The 22,965-nt window shown below is 37.4% G+C and overlaps 1 protein-coding gene across 5 annotated transcripts in view; it reads left to right on the forward strand.

The window, feature by feature from the left end:
• The window catches only part of WDR70 (WD repeat domain 70), a 389,981-nt gene that overhangs the window by 220,406 nt on the left and 146,610 nt on the right, over positions 1-22,965 (forward strand). For all 5 annotated transcript variants that reach the window (XM_028849398.2, XM_001094466.5, XM_028849399.2 and 2 more), the window contains one exon: positions 16,296-16,470. In XM_028849398.2, coding sequence (XP_028705231.1) covers positions 16,296-16,470 — 175 coding nt within the window. The remainder of the gene's footprint in view (positions 1-16,295; positions 16,471-22,965) is intronic.

The following is a 22,965-nucleotide window of genomic DNA, read 5'->3' on the forward strand; positions in this document are numbered from 1 at the left end:
TGGTGTGTAGGAATGCTTGCGATTTTTGCACATTGATTTTGTATCCTGAGTCTTTGCTGAAGTTGCTTATCAGCTTAAGGAGAGTTTGGGCTGAGACGATGGGGTTTTCTAAATATACAATCATGTTATCTGCAAGCGGACAATTTGATTCCCTTTTTTTTTTTTTTTTGAGACGAAGTCTCGCTCTGTCACCCAGGCTGGAGTGCAGTGGCCGGATCTCAGCTCACTGCAAGCTCTGCCTCCCGGGTTTACGCCATTCTCCGGCCTCAGCCTCCCGAGTAGCTGGGACTACAGGCGCCCGCCACCTCGCCCGGCTAGTTTTTTGTATTTCTTAATAGAGACGGGGTTTCACCGTGTTAGCCAGGATGGTCTCGATCTCCTGACCTCGTGATCCGCCCGTCTCGGCCTCCCAAAGTGCTGGGATTACAGGCTTGAGCCACCGCGCCCGGCCGATTCCTTTTTTCCTAACCGAATACCCTTTATTTCTTTCTCTTGCCTGATTGCCCTGGCCAGAACTTCCAACAGTATGTTGTATAAGAGTGGTGAGAGAGGGCATCCTTGTGAATCTACAGAAATGCTATTAGAACTAATAAGTGAGTTTACCAAGGTCACAGGATACAAGTTCAATAATTATGAGCCCATTTTATTTCTATTGTCTAGCAACAAACAATTGTTATTAAAATTGTGAAAATAATACCAGTCATTAACAGCATATAAAATATGAAATCTGACAATGTATGTGTGTAGTATTTATACACTGAAAACCATAATACATTTCTGAGAGAACTAAAAGATCTATATAAATGAGAATATGTACTGTATTCATGGATCAGAAGTCAATACTATTAACATTTCAGTTCTTCCCGTTGATGTTTAGATTTAATGTAATCCCAATTAAATTTCAGCTGAATGTTTGGGGATAGAAATTGGATAAGCTGGTTCTAAAATTCATCTGCAAATGTAAACAACTTGGAATAGCCTAAGCAATTTTGAAAAAGTACAAAACTAGAGAACTCACTTTATCCAGGTCACGTAAATTGTAATTACACATATTAACATTTATTTCTTTTACAAGAAGAACTCTTTGAGAGCAAGGATTTTGTTTTTGTTTTGTTTTATTTAATCTGTGTGTGCCTAGGGCCTTTACCATTTCTTGAATATAGTAGGAACATAAATACTAGGTCCTCAATAAATGTTGCATGAATGAAGGAAATAATTTTACTTTCTGTCGAAGCAATTTAGAAATCAACTTTACTGAGGTCTAATCTATGTACATTGAGGTGCAACTGAATGTTAAATGTGTAGATTTTGAATAGGCAGTGCTTTCTTTGAAGTTGTCAAATATTTATGATATATTCCAAATGAAATTTTAGGGATTTTGTTTATAAATTACTTCTGCAAGCTTTCTTCTCTGCTTTATTTGGGGACTTAATTGCTTAATGTTAGTAAAAATCAGTTTTCAGAGCTATCAAACCCAGTGCCTGACATAATGTTAAGACTGCGCTAACCAAATTTTACAAGCTAATAACTACCAAAATTTAGGCTCATAAAAGGGCTGGGGAAACAGTATACAGGAATAATAGAGAGGCACTTTGTAACTCCAAGATATAAAGCAACCTACTGAAGAGCAAGGGGACAAAACCCCAGTATTATAAGACACCTTGGCATCTAGAAACCAACAGAATTGTAATAGATATTACTAGCTGCATACTCCAATATACATTTCCTTTTTATTTTCTAGCTTTTCTTGCAGTTAGGTGTGATTAAATGTGGCAACTGTGTTTTGACCAATGAGGTGTAATGAAAGGGTAGTATGAAACTTTGAAGAAGTCTCCCAAAGAAGGTCCAAAGTTACAGACCCTTTTCACCCCTTCCTTTTTACTGTTTCCTCTGCCAGTAATGTGGATATGATGGCTGTGCACAAACAGCATTTTGTCAGAGCAATAGAATATAAGGGACCCTGGTTCTTGACTCTGGAACCACCAGACTAGCTCTGGAGTAACTAAGTCTAAATTTCTCTTAATGAGAGAGTAGTAGTTTTATTGATATTAATCACATATATATATATATATAGTATATATAATTATGTTACGTTGATTGGAGTCTAACATACTTAAAATTTGCCTTTTTACATGTGTAGGTTTATGTGATTTGACAAATGAATGGTTGTGTCTCTCCAAAAAGTTCCCTTGTGATGCCCCTTTATAGAAACCCTTCCATCCCCACCTTTAACCTTTGGCAACTCTTGGCCTATTCTTTATCCCTGTAGTTATGACTCGTTCAGAATATTAATATAACTGGAATTATCATATGTAGCCTTTTGAGTGTGGCTTCTTTTTTTTTTTTCATCATAATCATTTTATTGTATCTTCAATGTCTGTATTATTTGTAGTTATGTCTCTTATTTTATTTATTTTTAAAAAAATTTATTATTATTATTATACTTTAAGTTCTAGGGTACATGTGCATAACGTGCAGGTTTGTTACATATGTATACTTGTGCCATGTTGGTGTGCTGCACCCATCAACTCGTCAGACCCATCAACTCGTCATTTACATCAGGTATAACTCCCAATGCAATCCCTCCCCCCTCCCCCCTCCCCATGATAGGCCCCGGTGTGTGATGTCCCCCTTCCCGAGTCCAGGTGATCTCATTGTTCAGTTCCCACCTATGAGTGAGAACATGCGGTGTTTGGTTTTCTGTTCTTGTGATAGTTTGCTAAGAATGATGGTTTCCAGCTGCATCCATGTCCCTACAAAGGACACAAACTCATCCTTTTTTATGGCTGCATAGTATTCCATGGTGTATATGTGCCACATTTTCTTAATCCAGTCTGTCACTGATGGACATTTGGGTTGATTCCAAGTCTTTGCTATTGTGAATAGTGCCGCAATAAACATATGTGTGCATGTGTCTTTACAGCAGCATGATTTATAATCCTTTGGGTATATACCCAGTAATGGGATGGCTGGGTCATATGGTACATCTAGTTCTAGATCCTTGAGGAATCGCCATACTGTTTTCCATAATGGTTGAACTAGTTTACATTCCCACCAACAGTGTAAAAGCGTTCCTGTTTCTCCACGTCCTCTCCAGCACCTGTTGTTTCCTGACTTTTTAATGATCGCCATTCTAACTGGTGTGAGATGGTATCTCATTGTGGTTTTGATTTGCATTTCTCTGATGGCCAGTGATGATGAGCATTTTTTCATGTGTCTGTTGGCTGTATGAATGTCTTCTTTTGAGAAATATCTGTTCATATCCTTTGCCCACTTTTTGATGGGGTTGTTTGTTTTTTTCTTGTAAATTTGTTTGAGTTCTTTGTAGGTTCTGGATATTAGCCCTTTGTCAGATGAATAGACTGCAAAAATTTTCTCCCATTCTGTAGGTTGCCTGTTCACTCTGATGGTAGTTTCTTTTGCTGTGCAGAAGCTTTTTAGTTTAATGAGATCCCATTTGTCAATTTTGGCTTTTGCTGCTGTTGCTTTTGGTGTTTTAGACATGAAGTCTTTGCCCATGCCTATGTCCTGAATGATACTACCTAGGTTTTCTTCTAGGATTTTTATGGTATTAGGTCTAACATTTAAGTCTCTAATCCATCTTGAATTAATTTTCGTATAAGGAGTAAGGAAAGGATCCAGTTTTAGCTTTCTACTTATGGCTAGCCAATTTTGCCAGCACCATGTATTAAATAGGGAATCCTTTCCCCATTTCTTGTTTCTCTCAGGTTTGTCAAAGATCAGATGGCTGTAGATGTGTGGTATTATTTCTGAGGACTCTGTTCTGTTCCATTGGTCTGTATCTCTGTTTTGGTACCAGTACCATGCTGTTTTGGTTACTGTAGCCTTGTAGTATAGTTTGAAGTCAGGTAGCGTGAGGCCTCCAGCTTTGTTCTTTTGACTTAGGATTGTCTTGGAGATGCGGGCTCTTTTTTGGTTCCATATGAACTTTAAAGCAGTTTTTTCCAATTCTGTGAAGAAACTCATTGGTAGCTTGATGGGAATGGCATTGAATCTATAAATAACCTTGGGCAGTATGGCCATTTTCACGATATTGATTCTTCCTATCCATGAGCATCGTATGTTCTTCCATTTGTTTGTGTCCTCTTTTATTTCACTGAGCAGTGGTTTGTAGTTCTCCTTGAAGATGTCCTTTACATCCCTTGTAAGTTGGATTCCTAGGTATTTTATTCTCTTTGAAGTGATTGTGAATGGAAGTTCGTTCATGATTTGGCTCTCTGTTTGTCTGTTACTGGTGTATAAGAATGCTTGTGATTTTTGCACATTAATTTTTGTATCCTGAGACTTTGCTGAAGTTGCTTATCAGCTTAAGGAGATTTTGGGCTGAGACGATGGGGTTTTCTAAATATACAATCATGTCATCTGCAAATAGGGACAATTTGACTTCTTCTTTTCCTAACTGAATACCCTTGATTTCTTTCTCTTGCCTGATTGCCCTAGCCAGAACTTCCAACACTATGTTGAATAGGAGTGGTGAGAGAGGGCATCCCTGTCTTATGCCAGTTTTCAACGGGAATTTTTCCAGTTTTTGCCGATTCAGTATGATATTGGCTGTGGGTTTGTCATAAATAGCTCTTATGATTTTGAGGTACGTTCCATCAATACCGAATTTATTGAGCGTTTTTAGCATGAAGGACTGTTGAATTTTGTGAAAAGCCTTTTCTGCATCTATGGAGATAATCATGTGGTTCTTGTCTTTGGTTCTGTTTATATGCTGGATTATGTTTATTGATTTGCGAATGTTGAACCAGCCTTGCATCCCAGGGATGAAGCCCACTTGATCATGGTGGATAAGCTTTTTGATGTGCTGCTGAATCTGGTTTGCCAGTATTTTATTGAGGATTTTTGCATCGATGTTCATCAGGGATATTGGTCTAAAATTCTGTTTTTTTGTTGTGTCTCTGCCAGGCTTTGGTATCAGGATGATGTTGGCCTCATAAAATGAGTTAGGGAGGATTCCCTCTTTTTCTATTGATTGGAATAGTTTCAGAAGGAATGGTGCCAGCTCCTCCTTGTACCTCTGGTAGAATTCAGCTGTGAATCCATCTGGTCCTGGACTTTTTTTGGTTGGTAGGCTATTAATTATTGCCTCAATTTCAGAGCCTGCTATTGGTCTATTCAGGGATTCAACTTCTTCCTGGTTTAGTCTTGGAAGAGTGTAAGTGTCCAGAAAATTATCCATTTCTTCTAGATATTCTAGTTTATTTGCATAGAGGTGTTTATAGTATTCTCTGATGGTAGTTTGTATTTCTGTGGGGTCGGTGGTGATATCCCCTTTATCATTTTTTATTGCGTCTATTTGATTCTTCTCTCTTTTCTTCTTTATTAGTCTTGCTAGCGGTCTGTCAATTTTGTTGATCTTTTCAAAAAACCAACTCCTGGATTCATGGATTTTTTGGAGGGTTTTTTGTGTCCTTATCTCTTTCAGTTCTGCTCTGATCTTAGTTATTTCTTGCCTTCTGCTAGCTTTTGAATGTGTTTGCTCTTGCTACTCTAGTTCTTTTAATTGTGATGTGAGAGTGTCAATTTTAGATCTTTCCTGCTTTCTCTTGTGGGCATTTAGTGCTATACATTTCCCTCTACACACTGCTTTAAATGTGTCCCAGAGATTCTGGTATGTTGTATCTTTGTTCTCATTGGTTTTAAAGAACATCTTTATTTCTGCTTTCATTTCGTGATGTACCCAGTAGTCATTCAGGAGTAGGTTGTTCAGTTTCCATGTAGTTGAGCGGTTTTGATTGAGTTTCTTAGTCCTGAGTTCTAGTTTGATTGCCCTGTGGTCTGGGAGACAGTTTGTTATAATTTCTGTTCTTGTACATTTGCTGAGGAGTGCTTTACTTCCAACTATGTGGTCAATTTTGGAATAAGTGCGATGTGGTGCTGAGAAGAATGTATATTCTGTTGATTTGGGGTGGAGAGTTCTGTAGATGTCTGTTAGGTCTGCTTGGTGCAGAGCTGAGTTCAATTCCTGGATATCCTTGTTAACTTTCTGTCTCGTTGATGTGTCTAATGTTGACAGTGGAGTGTTGAAGTCTCCCATTATTATTGTATGGGAGTCTAAGTCTATTTGTAAGTCTCTAAGGACTTGCTTGATGAATCTGGGTGCTCCTGTATTGGGTGCATATATATTTAGGATAGTTAGCTCTTCCTGTTGAATTGATCCCTTTACCATTATGTAATGGCCTTCTTTGTCTCTTTTGATCTTTGATGTTTTAAAGTCTATTTTATCAGAGACTAGTATTGCAACCCCTGCTTTTTTTTGTTCTCCATTTGCTTGGTAAATCTTCCTCCATCCCTTTATTTTGAGCCTATGTATGTCTCTGCATGTGAGATGGGTCTCCTGAATACAGCAGACTGATGGGTCTTGACACTTTATCCAGTTTTCCAGTCTGTGTCTTTTAATTGGAGCATTTAGTCCATTTACATTTAAGGTTAATATTGTTATGTGTGAACTTGATCCTGCCATTATGATATTAAGTGGTTATTTTGCTCGTTAGTTGATGCAGTTTCTTCCTAGCCTCGATGGTCTTTACATTTTGGCATGTTTTTCAATGGCTGGTACCAGTTGTTCCTTTCCATGTTTAGTGCTTCCTTCAGGGTCTCTTGTAAGGCAGGCCTAGTGGTGACAAAATCTCTAAGCATTTGCTTATCTGTAAAGGATTTTATTTCTCCTTCACTTATGAAACTTAGTTTGGCTGGATATGAAATTCTGGGTTGAAAATTCTTTTCTTTAAGTATGTTGAATGTTGGCCCCCACTCTCTTCTGGCTTGTAGAGTTTCTGCCGAGAGATCTGCTGTTAGTCTGATGGGCTTCCCTTTGTGGGTAACCCGACCTTTCTCTCTGGCTGCCCTTAAGATTTTTTCCTTCATTTCAACTTTGGTGAATCTGGCAATTATGTGTTTGGAGTTGCTCTTCTCGAGGAGTATCTTTGTGGTGTTCTCTGTATTTCCTGAATTTGAATGTTGGCCTGCCCTACTAGGTTGGGGAAGTTCTCCTGTTTGATATCCTGAAGAGTGTTTTCCAACTTGGTTCCATTTTCCCCCTCACTTTCAGGCACCCCAATCAGACATAGATTTGGTCTTTTTACATAATCCCATACTTCTTGCAGGCTTTGTTCATTTCTTTTTCTTCTTTTTTCTTTTGGTTTCTCTTCTCGCTTCATTTCATTCATTTGATCCTCAATCGCAGATACTCTTTCTTCCAGTTGATCGAGTCGGTTACTGAAGCTTGTGCATTTGTCACGTATTTCTCGTGTCATGGTTTTCATCTCTTTCATTTCGTTTATGACCTTCTCTGCATTAATTACTCTAGCCATCAATTCTTCCACTTTTTTTTCAAGATTTTTAGTTTCTTTGCGCTGGGTACGTAATTCCTCCTTTAGCTCTGAGAAATTTGATGGACTGAAGCCTTCTTCTCTCATCTCGTGAAAGTCATTCTCCGTCCAGCTTTGATCCGTTGCTGGCGATGAGCTGCGCTCCTTTGCCGGGGGAGATGCGCTCTTATTTTTTGAATTTCCAGCTTTTCTGCCCTGCTTTTTCCCCATCTTTGTGGTTTTATCTGCCTCTCGTCTTTGATGATGGTGATGTACTGATGGGGTTTTGGTGTAGGTGTCCTTCCTGTTTGATAGTTTTCCTTCTAACAGTCAGGACCCTCAGCTGTAGGTCTGTTGGAGATTGCTTGAGGTCCACTCCAGACCCTGTTTGCCTGGGTATCAGCAGCAGAGGCTGCAGAAGATAGAATATTTCTGAACAGCGAGTGTACCTGTCTGATTCTTGCTTTGGAAGCTTCCTCTCAGGGGTGTACTCCACCCTGTGAGGTGTGGGGTGTCAGACTGCCCCTAGTGGGGGATGTCTCCCAGTTAGGCTACTCAGGGGTCAGGGACCCACTTGAGCAGGGAGTCTGTCCCTTCTCAGATCTCAACCTTCGTGTTGGGAGATCCACTGCTCTCTTCAAAGCTGTCAGACAGAGTCGTTTGCGTCTGCAGAGGTTTCGGCTGTGTTTGTTATTGCCCTGTCCCCAGAGGTGGAGTCTACAGAGACAGGCAGGTTTCCTTGAGCTGCTGTGAGCTCCACCCAGTTCGAGCTTCCCAGCAACTTTGTTTACCTACTTAAGCCTGAGCAATGGCGGGCGCCCCTCCCTCAGCCTCGCTGCTGCCTTGCCGGTAGATCACAGACTGCTGTGCTAGCAATGAGGGAGGCTCCGTGGGTGTGGGACCCTCACGGCCAGGTGTGGGATATGATCTCCTGGTGTGCCTGTTTGCTTAAAGAGCAGTATTGGGGTGGGAGTTACCCGATTTTCCAGGTGTTGTGTGTCTCAGTTCCCCTGGCTAGGAAAAGGGATTCCCTTCCCCCTTGCGCTTCCCAGGCGAGGCGATGCCTCGCCCTGCTTCAGCTCTCGCTGGTGGGGCTACAGCAGCTGACCAGCACCGATTGTCCGGCACTCCCTAGTGAGACGAACCCAGTACCTCAGTTGAAAATGCAGAAATCACCGGTCTTCTGTGTGGCTCGCGCTGGGAGTTGGAGACTGGAGCTGTTCCTATTCGGCCATCTTGCTCCGCCCCTGAGTGTTGCTTCTTTAAGCATAATGTATTTGAGTTGTTATATGTGTCAACAACTTTACTCTATTACTTTTTATTGGTGAATAAAATTTCACTCTATGGATGTACCACTTTTTTTAATGCATTAACAGAATGAAGATTTGGAGTTGTTTCCAGTTTGGGGCAATTGTGAACAAAGCTGCTGTAATGATTCATGTATAGCTTTTTATTGTTTTTTAAAAAATAAATTTGCATTTCTCTTAGATAACACTTAGAAATGACGTTGCTGGTTATATGGGAAGTATATATTTAACTTTATAAGAAACTGTTTTCCAAAGTTGCAGTTTCATTTTGTATTCCCACAAGCAATGTATGCACATTCCAGTTGCTCCATATCCTGATCAGCACTAGGTATCGTTAGCTTTTTTTGTTTAAAAGCCATTCTTACAGGTTTGTAGTAATAGTGTATTGTGATTTTAATTTGAATTTCTGAAATGACTAGTTATGTTAAGGATCTTTCCATATACTATTTATCATATGTTTCTCTAACTTGATGAAGTGTCTGTGAAAATCTTTTGCCCATTTTAAATATTGATTTATTTTTCTTGTTGAATTTTCAGAGCTTTTTAGATATTCTGGTTACGAGTTAACAAAAGCGTGGGTTTTCGGAAAGACTCTGGTTTTCTTGGTTTGTCTACCTTGCTGCTGCTTTCACCATTTGATCTCTTTGCGCTTGCCTGCTCCTTTTTTGCTTTTCACTATGCACGTCATGAGGCCTTCACCAGGAGCTAAGCAGATACTGGAACCATGCTTCTTTTACTTCCTAGCCTGCAGAACTATGAGCTAAATAAACCTATTTTCTTTACAAATTATCCAGCCACAGATATTTGTTATAGCCACTCAAAATGATTAAGACAGTCTAATTTACCAATATTTTTAGGGATTGTATTTAATAAATCTTTGCCTTACCCAAGGTGGTAGACATTGTCCTTCACAATTTTAAGTTTTACAACTAGATCTATGAACTATTTAAATTAGCTTTTATATGTATGTAGTATGAAGTATGACTCAAAGTTGATTTTTTTTGTATATGGATATCCAGTTGTTCTAGCACTATTTGTATCTGAGAATTATACAGCCTTCACCCTATTGAGTTTATTCTGTATCGCTTACTTGGCTCTTATGTGTGTTTGCTATGTTTCCCAAAAATAATAAGTGCAAAAAGTTGAATACCACATTTGTCTTTTCGTTCTACCCTCAACTCTGCAATGGTGAATATAAATTATGATAGTTTTTTAAATAACTGAACGTCACAAATACCAGATGATATTTTAGAATTGTGATATGAAAGGCCACACACAGGCATAAAGCATCATTATTTGGCTTATTTAAAGTTCTTCATTTCTAAAAATGGGATCATAATACCAACAATAAGGGTTTGTGAGGATTAAATGAGATTAGGGATATAAACATATCTAGGCTAATACTTGGAGAACATAGTAGGCACTCAATAAATACCACATCTTTCCTGCTATGCTTCTTAGACCATAAATGAAATATCAAAGCTAGTAAGTCCAACAGATATTTCCATTTATTTCAGTGGTATATTAACAGATTGAGACAATTTTCACAATAAGGGAAAGGGAAAGAAAATAGTTCACCTAGAAGTACAAATTTATCCAGCATTTGATAGTGACTAATTACACTATGATTTTATGGCTCCAATTCTCTGAATCTATGCCTAAAAAATGGATGCTAAAGTGCTAGGCCATTAGATATCTGTCAAAACATTTTATGCTGAAGAACACATATTTTGAAACTTGGAGTGAGATCTGGTCTTGTAAAATTAAAACTGTGTTTCATAAAAAAGATTTAAAAATAGAAGAAGGATCTGCCTGGGCCTTTCTGGACACACAATGAAAACATCCAGAAGACATGAAAACGACACAGGTGGGATCATTACATTGCCCCAGGCACAAATGCTTTCTGTCTTAAAATTTTGAATTCTTTCCAGTTACAAATTCTAAACTTTCTGGCATCTGCTGCATAAATGCATCACAGAGTTTGGCAGAGGTAAAGGGAAGCATTAATTTTGCATGGAAATCACTTTAGAGATCTTGGTTTAATTTTTCTTGAAGGACTACATAAGCAACTTGAGTGATATAAAAGTCTAAAACTTGCAGGCTTGCTTGGCAGAATGAATCTAACAAGGAAGACCTTCTTTTCAAAAATGCCCAAGTATTAAGATATTAAAGTTCACAGAAATGGGAAAATGTTCTAACTTCTATATAAAACCCACAGTAATTTATATAAACACTTTGGACACAATTTTTATGCATGTACACAGTAATTGCACTACGAATACAATTGCATTTAGGAGAAATTTATTTGGTGCTCATATTTTCTACTTACAGTTACTTAAGTTATATGGCTGTGGAACATACACAGAATATTCATTCAATCAAAGGGTTTGGAAAAATAAAACGGCCTTATGAAATCTAGAGTTAGACTTAGGAATCATTGCTAAATAAATAACCACACCCTTATATTTGTGGCCAATTGATTTTCCACCAAGATTCCAAAACAGTGTAAAAAGAGTAGTCCTTTCAACAAATGATGCTGAGATAAGTGGTTATCCATATGTAAAATGGTGAATTTGGGGCCCAGGTATGGTGACTCACACCTGTAATCTCAGCAGTTTTGAAGGCAAAGGTGGGTGGATCACCTGAAGTCAGGAGTTCGAGACCAGCCTGGCAAAACCCCATCTCTACTAAAAATACAAAAAAATTGCCAGGCATGTTGGTGCGTGCCTGTTATCCTAGCTACTCAGGAGGCTGACACAGGAGAATTGCTTGAACCCGGGAGGCGGAGTTTGCAGTGAGCCGAGATTGCACTACTGTACTCCAGCCTGGGTCACCGAGCAAGACTCCATCTCAAAAAAAAAAAAGATGTATTTGGAACCTTACTTTACCATACTTTACCATATAAAAATTAACTCAAAATAAGTTATAGATTTAAAGTAAAGACAGTCCTAAAGAAAACATAGGAGAAAATATTTTTAACCTTGGGTTAGGCAGTGAGTTCTTAGATGCAACACCAAAAGCATACATGATGAAAGAGGGAAAAAAAAAGATAAGTTGGACTTCATCAAAGTTAAAAGTTTATGCACTTCAAAAGATACCATCAAGAAAGTGAAAAGAAAGATAAGCCAAAGAGTTGAGGAAAATATTTGCAAATAATGTATCTGTTAAGGTACTGATATCCAGAATATTTAAAGAACATCTAGAATTCAATAAAATGACAACCCAATTTTTTAAATGGGCAAAAGATTTGAGTACATATTTCACTAAAGAAAGATAATGGAGATGCCCAATAAGCACACGAAAAGATGCTTGCCATCCTTAGTTACTAAGAAAATGCAAATAAAAATCACAATGACATTTTCCATGCCTACTAGAATGGTTATAATAAAAAAGACAATTAAAACTATTGAGGAGGCAAAGAAACTAAAACTCGGTATTACAGGTACAAACGTAAAAGGGTACAGCCACTCTGGAAAGCAGTTGTAAAGTTTCATGAAATAGCAAACATTTTGTAACTGACAACTTTCCTGAATTTGTTTCTCTGCTCAAACAGTTTTTTTGGTAGAGTCTTTAGAGTTTTCTGTATGTAAGATAATGTCATCAACAAACAGAGACAATTTCACTTCGTTCCTATTTGGATGACTTTTATTTCTTTTTCTTTCCTAATTGACTCGAGTACTATGTTGAGTAGAAATTGTCAAAGTGGACATCCTTTTCTTGATTTTGATTTTAGAGAAAAAGCTATCAACTCTGCACTGCTGAGTATGATGTTAGCTGTGGGCTTATCATACATGGCCTTTAATGTGTTGACGTACATTCCTTCTACACCTATTTTGTTGAGAGTTTTTATCATGAACAATGTTGAATTTTATCAAATGCTTTTTCTGCATCTATTGAGATATCATGTGATTTCTGTTCTTAATTTTGTTACTGTGGTAATCACATTTATTGGTTTACATATGTTGAACCATCCTTGCATCCCAGGGATAAATCCCACTTGATTGTGGTGAATTATCTTCTTAATAATTGTTAGATTTGGTTTGTTAACATTTTTGTGATGATTTTTTCATCTGTGTTCACTAGGGATATTGTTCTGTAGCCTTCTTTTTTATAGTATCCTTGTCTGACTTGGTATCAGGGCAATGCTAGCCTTATAAAATGGGGTTAGAATTATTCCCTTTCTCTTTCAACTTTTTTGGAAGAGTTTGAGAAGAATTGGTATTAATTCTTCTGTAACTCTTTGGTAGAATTTATCAGTGAAGTCATCAGGTCCTGGTTTTTTTTTGGGGGGCGGTTAACTTCTTATTACTGATTTAGTTTCCTTACTTGTTGGTCTGGTCAGATTTTCTTCTTCCACACTGCCAACAATCTATCTAAAAAAGACATACGCACACGTGTGTTTATTGTGGCACTATTCACAATAGCAAAGACTTGGAACCAACCCAAATGTCCATCAGTAATAGACTGGATAAAGAAAATGTGGCACATATACACCATGGAATACCATGGAGCCATAAAAAAGGATGAATTCATGTCCCTTGCAGGGACATGGATGATGCTGGAAACCATCATTCTCAGCAAAGTAACACAGGAACAGAAAACCAAACACTGCATGTTCTCACTCATAAGTGGGAATTGAACAATGAGAATACATGGACGCAGGGGAACATCACACACCAGGGCCTGTAGGGGGTTGGGGGGCTAGGGGAGGGATAACATTAGGAGAAATACCTAATGTAGGTGATGGGTTGATGGGTGCAGCAAACCAGCATGGCATGTGTATACCTATGTAACAAAACTGCACATTCTGCACATGTACCCTAGAACTTGAAGTATATATATATAAAAAGAAATTAAGAAAATAATTTTATTTACAAGAACGTTAAAAAATACTTAGGAATAACTTTAAGGAGTTAAAAGATCAAACATTGAAAAGTGTTGACCAGGCATGGTGGTTCCTACCTGTAATCCCAGCACTTTGGGAGGCCAAGGCAGGCAGATCACTTGAGGTCAGGAGTTTGAGACCAGCCTACAACATGGTGAAACCCTGTCTCTACTAGAAATATAAAAATTAGCCAGGCGTGGTGGCAGGTGCCTGTAATCCCAGCTACTTGGGAAGCTGAGATGGGAAAATCATTTGAATGTGGGAGAATCACTCACACCCGGGAGGCGGAGGCTGTAGTCAGTGGAGATTTCACCACTGCACCCCAGCCTGGGTGACCGAGTGAGACTCTGTCTCAGAAAAAAAGAAAACTATCAAACATTGATGAAAAAATTGAAAAGAGACACAAATAGGCCGGGTGTGGTGGCTCACGCCTATAATCCCAGCACTTTGGGAGGCTGAGGTGGATGGATCACAAGGTCAGGAGTTTGAGACCAGCCTGACCAACATGGTGAAACCCTGTCTCTACTAAAAATACAAAAATTAGCCGTGCGTGGTGGCATGTGCCTGTAATCCCAGCTACTCAGGAGGCTGAGGCAGGAGAATTGCTTGAATCCAGGAGGTGGAGTTGCAGTGAGCCAAGATTGCACCATGGCACTCCAACCTGGGTGATAAAGCGAGACTCTGTCTAAAAAAAAAAAAAAGAGAGAAAAAAAGACAAATAAATGGAAAGGTATTCCATGTTCATGGATTAGAAAAATTAATATTGCTAAAATGTCGAAACAATCCAAAGTGATCTACAAATTCAGTGCAATCCCTATCAAAATTCCAATCTCATTTTCCACAGAAATAGAAGAAAAAACCCCTAAAATTCAAATGAAACCACAAAAGATCCCAAATCGCCAAAGCAGTGATAAACAAAAGGAACAAAGCTGGAGACATCACATCACACTCCCTGATTTCAAAATAAAAGCTATTGTAATCAAAACAGTATGGTGTACGGTACTGGCATAAAAACAGACACATCAACTAGTGGAACAGGATATAGTCTAGAAATAAACCCAGGTACTTACAGTCAATTGATTTTTAACAAAGGTGCCAAGAACACACAGTCTCTTCAATAAATGGTGTTGAAGAAACTGGATATCCACATGTGGAAGAATGAAATTAGACCCTTATTTCATACCATATACAAAAATCAACTCAAGATGGATTAAAGACTTAAATGTTTAAGACCTGAAACTGTAAAACGACTGTAAAACAGGCAAAAACCTTTCTGACATTCGTCTGGGCTTAGATTTTTTATATATGAACCGAAGGCACAGGCAATAAAAACAAAAATAGGCAAAAGCGATTGTGTGAAACTAAAAAGCTTCTAATCTTTGTCTTTCAATTAGAATTTTTGGACCATTTCAAATTAATTTTATTATCAATGAGGTTGAATTTACATCTGCCATATTGCTTTTTGTTTTATACTTATCACATTGCTTTGATTTCTGATCTTGTTTTTGATAAAATTAATTTGTTTTCATTTTATCTTCATTATTATGTATTGATTTAAAAATATGATAACAATTGCTTTAGAGTTTGTAATGTACATCTTTAACATATCAAATAATATTGTGCTATTTCAAGTATAGTATCAAACAACATATTTTCCTTCCTCCTCCCAACCTTTGCAATTATTGTCATACATTTTACTTGGATATGGTTATAAAACTCAAAGTACATTAGTGCATTGTTTTTTACTATTTTTGCTTTACATCAATTTATTTTTTAAAGAGATCTAAACATTTTTAAAAATGCATTTTACATTTGTAATATTCTTTGTGTAGATTCAGATTTCCACTTTTGTCATATTTATTCTACCTATGTCTTTTAACATTTATTTTAGTAGATGTTTGATGGTAGTGAATTGCCTCAGCTTTTGTCAATCTGAAAAAGTCTTGAGTTCACCTTATTTTTAAAATATATTTTGACTGGCTATAGAATATTAGATTGACAATTAATTTTTTCTTTTAGAACTTTAAGGATGTTGTTCCATAGTGGTTTGGCTTGTATAGTTTCTGGCAAGAAACTTACCTTATCTTTATTTTTCTGTATTTTAAGCTTTTGAAATTCCCCCTCTGGGTCATGTGGTGTTTGTTCTACCCTCCCTTACTGACAGTGCTCCTTCACTTAGGACTGTGAGTACAAGGGTATTCTACACCTCTGCTCCAGGACTAGGCTATTGTTGCTTGTTGCTTGGCAAAAGCTCAGAAACAGACAGGTGTATTTCTACTTCTCCCCTAGAGGAATGAGATCTTCGCTTGGGCTCTAGAGAGGGGTATTATTCTTTTAATAACTTATTTTTCAGTGTGTTTTCTGGTGTATGTTAAAAACAGTGCATTAACACATGTAAGTGATTTACGAATACGTGCCTATATAGGGGGCAGACATTCAACAGTTTGGCTGATCGGGGTAAAGTCAGAATAATTTGGAGGCCACTTACTGCTTTAGAGGGACAGAATTAATAACTCTGATCGATTGGAAGTAGAATTTGCCTCTCTCTGTTCAATTTGATGACAACATGATTCAGATGGTTTACTTTATTTCTGTGAGTAACCTCATTTATAAATAGAGAATCTTTTACAGTGCATGTCTTATTTTATTTTAAAATAATTATGAGATTTATGTGCCAAAATGGTGAAGCAGTCTTTATGGACTCTTCTCTATTTTAACCGCCCCCCCCTTTTATCTTTTAATAAATGAAAATCTCCTGATCCTTTTTAGGACTGTGAGGACGTGGGAAGTTGAAAATCCAAAGAAGCAAAAAAGTGTGTTTAAACCTCGGACGATGCAGGGCAAAAAAGTCATTCCCACTACATGCACATATAGTAGAGATGGAAACCTCATAGCAGCTGCCTGCCAGAATGGAAGCATACAGATCTGGGACCGAAATTTGACTGTAAGTTAAATCTTTCCTTAGAACATGGCCACCTTAAATCTTTCCTTAGAAGATGGCCACCTTACAAAGACAAACGTGTTAAAATATTATGAAGGTGAATTTCCTGCATATAGACCTAATTTAAACGTCAATGTTAGGTGATCAAACATCGAGATTTTTGTAGTATAGTATACAGCATTTCAGCAGATATTTCAACTCTGTATTTTTCAGCACATATTTTGTTTTTAAAATAAATGTACTCTTTTGGTATAAAATTTAAAAACCATAGTGCATCTTATTATATGGCATCTCAGTTTATTTGATTTTGAAAGTGAAGTGTTTAATAGTAGTATAAAGCAAGACTAAGCAGAGAACTAGAAAATACCCTTTAAAAGATTTAAGAAAAATGTGAAAAGTCCAAGATGAGCCATCAGTTGTTTTGTAGTTATTTTTCTAGTAATTTAAGTAATATTTTACTCTTCTATGACATTTCATTTAGATAGGTTTCAGGTTTTTTCTTTACAGTTTCAGACTATTAGTAGAATAAATAAAGTTTGGAATTGGAAGGAATGATAGAATCCATATAAATAATGAACACGAAAGCCCTTGGCTAATTCTGTCAATTACCAATAAGCTGTAAAAAGCTTCTTGTTTTATGTGTGGGTGGTAAAACAAAGATGTTTGTTAAATGGAATGAGTCTAGACACCAGTGTTAGAATAAAATTCTACACAAACACATTTTGGATATCTTTATTTTATAAAAGTTTCTGGCCAGATTAGTCAGTAAATGTTTAGTACATACTGTAGGCACTACTGTAGGCACTGATAATACTTATCAAAAATTCCTGTCCTCATGGAGTTTTCATTCTAGTTAAATATATATGCTTATATTCCACCTTTGTCTATCAAACATTTACATTTTGAAGGGGATCCCAGGAAACACAGTTGTTTTTTCAGGTAGATGTGTTGGAAGAAGATTAAAAAGTGATGATAGACGGGAAAAGAATCCATACTGATAATGCTGAAAATATCTTTGACATTTTCTGTTTGTCAGATCTTTTTATTTCTGTTTTCATCTCTACTGTAAACCTCATAAAGCTTCGTAACAGCATAGAGATCTTAAAAACTTCTTTGAATTGTAAACCGAGTTTTAACCAAGCAGTAAATTTTTTAGTAACTGGTTTTCATCATCTCTGGGTGCTGTTGACTTAAACACAGAAATTATAAAACATGCAATTTTCTTGTGTAGCTTTAATAGTAGTGTTTTTTGTATAGTGTATATATATATGTGACTTTCTCTTAGAACCCATGTATTTTTATGAAGTTGAATATAGTTTTTAAAGATTTGTCTTGTGTATCTTAAAATAAGGAGTATCTCCTATTTTCAGTTTTGTAGAAAAAAAGACCATTGGAACGCCACTTTCTAAAAAATACCTCTTAAAGCCAATCAGCTAATTACAGTCTTTGATTGTTTTGTTAGAATGTATTTAATAAATGAATGTAAGTTTATTATATCTCATTTGTTATATTTTATTCATATTTTTTACATTTGGATACAAATGTGTGTCAGCTGGAAACAAATCAAGGTGAAAAAAAAAACTTGCCAGCAGGAAACACAGCTTGATTTGAAAACAGATTTTTTAAAAATTCCTTTCTTTCTTTCTTTCTTTCTTTTCTTTCTTTCTTTCTTTCTCTCTTTCTCTCTTTCTCTCTTTCTCTCTTTCTCTCTTTCTCTCTTTCTCTCTTTCTCTCTTTCTCTCTCTCTCTCTCTCTCTCTCTCTCTGTCTCTCTGTCTCTCTTTCTCTCTTTCTCTCTTTCTCTCTCTCTCTCTCTCTCTCTCTCTCTCTCTCTCTCTCTCTCTCTCTCTCTCTCTCTCTCTCTCTCTCTCTCTCTCTTTCTCTCTTTCTCTCTTTCTCTCTTTCTCTCTTTCTCTCTTTCTCCCTTTCTCCCTTTCTCCCTTTCTCCCTTTCTCCCTTTCTCCCTTTCTCCCTTTCTCCCTTTCTCCCTTTCTCCCTTTCTCCCTTTCTCTCTTTCTCTCTTTCTCTCTTTCTCTCTTTCTCTCTTTCTCTCTTTCTCTCTTTCTCTCTTTCTCTCTCTCTTTCTTTCTCTCTTTCTTTCTCTCTTTCTTTCTCTCTTTCTTTCTCTCTTTCTTTCTCTCTTTCTTTCTCTCTTTCTTTCTCTCTTTCTTTCTCTCTTTCTTTCTTTCTTTCTTTCTTTCTTTCTTTCTTTCTTTCTTTCTTTCTTTCTTTCTTTCTTTCTTTCTTTCTTTCTTTCTTTCTTTCTTTCTTTCTTTCTTTCTTTCTTTCTTTCTTTCTTTCTTTCTTTCTTTCTTTCTTTCTTTCTTTCTTTCTTTCTTTCTTTCTTTCTTTCTTTCTTTCTTTCTTTCTTTCTTTCTTTCTTTCTTTCTTTCTTTCTTTCTTTCTTTCTTTCTTTCTTTCTTTCTTTCTTTCTTTCTTTCTTTCTTTCTTTCTTTCTTTCTTTCTTTCTTTCTTTCTTTCTTTCTTTCTTTCTTTCTTTCTTTCTTTCTTTCTTTCTTTCTTTCTTTCTTTTTCTTTCTTTCTTTCTTTCTTTCTTTCTTTCTTTCTTTCTTTCTTTCTTTCTTTCTTTCTTTCTTTCTTTCTTTCTTTCTTTCTTTCTTTCTTTCTTTCTTTCTTTCTTTCTTTCTTTCTTTCTTTCTTTCTTTCTTTCTTTCTTTCTTTCTTTCTTTCTTTCTTTCTTTCTTTCTTTCTTTCTTTCTTTCTTTCTTTCTTTCTTTCTTTCTTTCTTTCTTTCTTTCTTTCTTTCTTTCTTTCTTTCTTTCTTTCTTTCTTTCTTTCTTTCTTTCTTTCTTTCTTTCTTTCTTTCTTTCTTTCTTTCTTTCTTTCTTTCTTTCTTTCTTTCTTTCTTTCTTTCTTTCTTTCTTTCTTTCTTTCTTTCTTTCTTTCTTTCTTTCTTTCTTTCTTTCTTTCTTTCTTTCTTTCTTTCTTTCTTTCTTTCTTTCTTTCTTTCTTTCTTTCTTTCTTTCTTTCTTTCTTTCTTTCTTTCTTTCTTTCTTTCTTTCTTCTTTCACAGAGTCTTGCTCTGTCACCTAGGCTGGAGTGCAGTGGAACGACCTTAGCTCACTGCAACCTCTGCCTCCCGGGTTCAGACAATTCTCATGCCTCAGCCTCCCGAGTAGCTGGGATTACATACAGGTGTGTACCACCACACCCAGTTAGTTTTTGTAGTTTTAGTAGAGACGGTGTTCCACCATGTTGTCCAGGCTGGTCTCAAACTCCTGACCTCAGGGATCCACCCACCTTGGCCTCCTAACGTGCTGGGATTACAGGTGTGAACCACTGCACCCAACGTGGATTTTTAAAAAATTTCTTAACTTTTTTTCAGCAAGAAAAAAAACCATCCACAGGGAAATACTAAAGCTGAAGTGAGAATGCCCAATAACAATAGTTTTTCCATGCAGTAGTTAAATAATTATATGACAGATAATGGTTAATCTGTATTTTGAAATGATTAAGTAAAACATTCATAATTGCCATATTTAATCCTGGAATTTTCATTAGACGAACTTGAACTTTAGTAAATTAAACAAATTAGTAAATTTGTAAGTTTGTTTAGTAAATTAAACAAACTTTAGTAAATTAAACAAAATGTATTTCTTTAGAAGTAAGGTATCTCCATTAATGATATATTTCTGTGTTGTCAAGACCTACCTTTACTCTAGAATTATATTGGTCAGTACGCTAGCCACTAGCCACATTTGACTACTTTAGTTTTAATTAAAATAAAATATAATTAGAATTTCAGTTTTGGCCACTTTTTGGGTACCCAGTAGTATCATGTGATCAGTGGCTACTTAATGGACAATATAGACCATTTCCATCATTGCAGAAAGTTCACTGGACATTGCTCCTCAAGAGGAGTGGTGTTTGCCCAAGATTCCTTTTATTCGTATGATGATGGTCAGCCTTTCATTTGAGAAGAAGTCCTCTTCAGAGAAGCTTCTGTGGATCTGCACTGCCTCCTTGGTTCTCTGCTTCCCATTCACCGGCATAATTTGAGCAACAGCAAGTCATCTGTTGCCTTGGCATGATGTGAGAGAGGGGGACAGAATAGTGGGAGATGACATTGGAGTGGTAACGGCATGCACTCTGATTTTGCACATGTTAAACCTGTCAGTCTGCAACACTCTTTTTTTTTTTAAGACAGAGTCTTGCTCTGTCCCCCAGACTGGAGTGCAGTGGTGCAGTCTTGGCTCACTGTTACCTCTGCCTCCCGGATTCAAGTGGTTCTTCTGCCTCAGCCTACAGAGTAGCTGGGACTACAGGCATACGCCACCACACCTGGCTAATTTTTGTATTTTTAGTAGAGATGGGGTTTCACCATATTGGCCAGGCTGGTCTCAAACTCCTGACCTCGTGATCCACCTGCCTCGGCCTCCCAAAGTGCTGGGATTACAGGTGTGAGCCACCACCCCTGGCCATTCTACAACACTCTATTCATATGGCATTTTCTCTCCCCTCTTTCAGTTCAGAGGACTGAAATTTCTTCTCAGTAAGACCTTCCCTGACTACACCATATTTAAAATTGCAGCCTTCTCCCTGCCGTGGTACTCTCTACGCCTTTTATTTTCTTCCATGGTGCTGATAGTTGTCTGACCTGCTATACTGTATGTTTCACTTTTTTTTTCTTTTAAACTTTTGAGACAAGTTCTCTCTCTTGTTACTCAGGCTAGAGTGCAGTGGCATGATTACAACTCACTGTGGCCTTGACCTCCCAGGCTCAGTTGATCCTGCTGCTTCGGCCTCTCGAGTAGTTGAGACCACGGGTGTGCGCCACTATGCCCAGCTAATTTTCTTTTTTATAAAGATGGAGGTCTCACTATGTTGCCCAGGCTGGTCTTGAACTCCTGGACTTAAGCAGTCTTCCCACCTTGGGCTCCCCAAGTGCTGGTATGACAGGCATGAGCCGCTGCACCTGGCCCTCTTTATTGGCTGTTCTAGTAGGATATTGGCTGCATGAGGGAAAGGACTGCTGTCTGTTCTACTCCCTGCCGTATTCCCAGAGCAAGGACAGTGCCTACTATATACCAGACCTTCAGTAACTATTTGTTGAATGAATAAATGGATGTATGTATTCTAAAATAGTAACATAAAATGAGATGGTCAGTTTAGTTCTAAGAATACATTTAATGAATAGTAGCATTAAAAAACTATCCTAGTTATATGAATACACAATGAGATAGAGTTGGGTATGTGTACGAGTTTTGGGGTAGGGGGAGAGGAGAAAGATATTGAGGTAGTTTTTGGTATATTCTTAATGATATATAAATATATTAATCTGTATATGTGACTGATTTTGGATTTGCTAATAGGCAAATTTTTAAAAACTATGTTCATGTCTCTTTTAATTTCTGGGTTTTCAAATAATTCAGCATGTATAGTCTCATGAATACCTAATAACTTCTCTTCATATCAAAATGCCTGTCAGATTTATTCTTTGACTTTGCACAAAGCACTGTTTCTGTGTTTTAATATCTATCAGGAATCTACAATATACTAGACTCTTGACTAAAATTACATACTGTATTTTCTTATCTTGCAATTACTGATTGTAGGCTAAGTTTTTGTCAGGAAAATTGGGATTCATTTTATTCATGGAGTGTTGCTCTCCCTAGATACAGGTGATGGAAGGGAATAATATTTGAGGTTGTTTGATTTTGCAATAGGCACCACTAGCAACTTGACCTCCCCTCTATCTGATGGCCTCCTATTGCCCTTTTGGCCTGCAAGCCCTTGCCCAGATTCTTGGGCTGTTCTTTTTGGGAAAATCACCACACAGCACAATGCCTTACCAAGAAAGCCGCAAGATTTCCCCAGCTCAGTTAGCTGTTCAGTGCCCCCATTTTCAGCCATGCCAGAAAGTGGAACAGAGGAATCTGAGACAAAGACAGTAATCATATCAGGAAATCAACTTCTGGCAAATAAGACAACAAATATGAAGAAGAGAGAAATATCCAGCACACAGCAAATCTTTAAATGTCTCCAGTTGCTGCCAGAAAACCCATGTTAAAAGATTACTTTATGTCCTTCTACGCCCTTCTTCTTATTAATACATGTATTTACAGATATATAGATTGGGCGCAGTGCCCCACGCCTGTAATCCCAGCAGTTTGGGAAGCCGAGGTAGGCGGATCACAAGGTCAGGAGTTCGAGACCAGCCTGGCCAACATGGTGAAACCCCGTTTCCACTAAAAATACAAAAAAGATTAGCCATGTGTGGCGGTGGGTGCCTGTAGTCCCAGCTACGTGGGAGGCTGAGGCCGGAGAATTGCTTGAATCTGGGAGGTGGAGGTTGCAGTGAACCGAGATTGCGCCACTGCACTCCAGCCTGGATGACAGAGCAAGACTCCGTCTCAAAAAAAAAAAAAAAAAAAAAAAAAGAGTTTTGTTTTTATGTAGAGAGAATTTGAAGCTTGCTTTTTAAATTTGAAAGCATAAAATAGTAGATATAGCTTGATTTCTTTGCTTTTTTTCAAAA

Source organism: Macaca mulatta, chromosome 6 (genome assembly GCF_049350105.2).
Source record: "Macaca mulatta isolate MMU2019108-1 chromosome 6, T2T-MMU8v2.0, whole genome shotgun sequence".
Lineage (NCBI taxonomy): Eukaryota > Metazoa > Chordata > Mammalia > Primates > Cercopithecidae > Macaca > Macaca mulatta.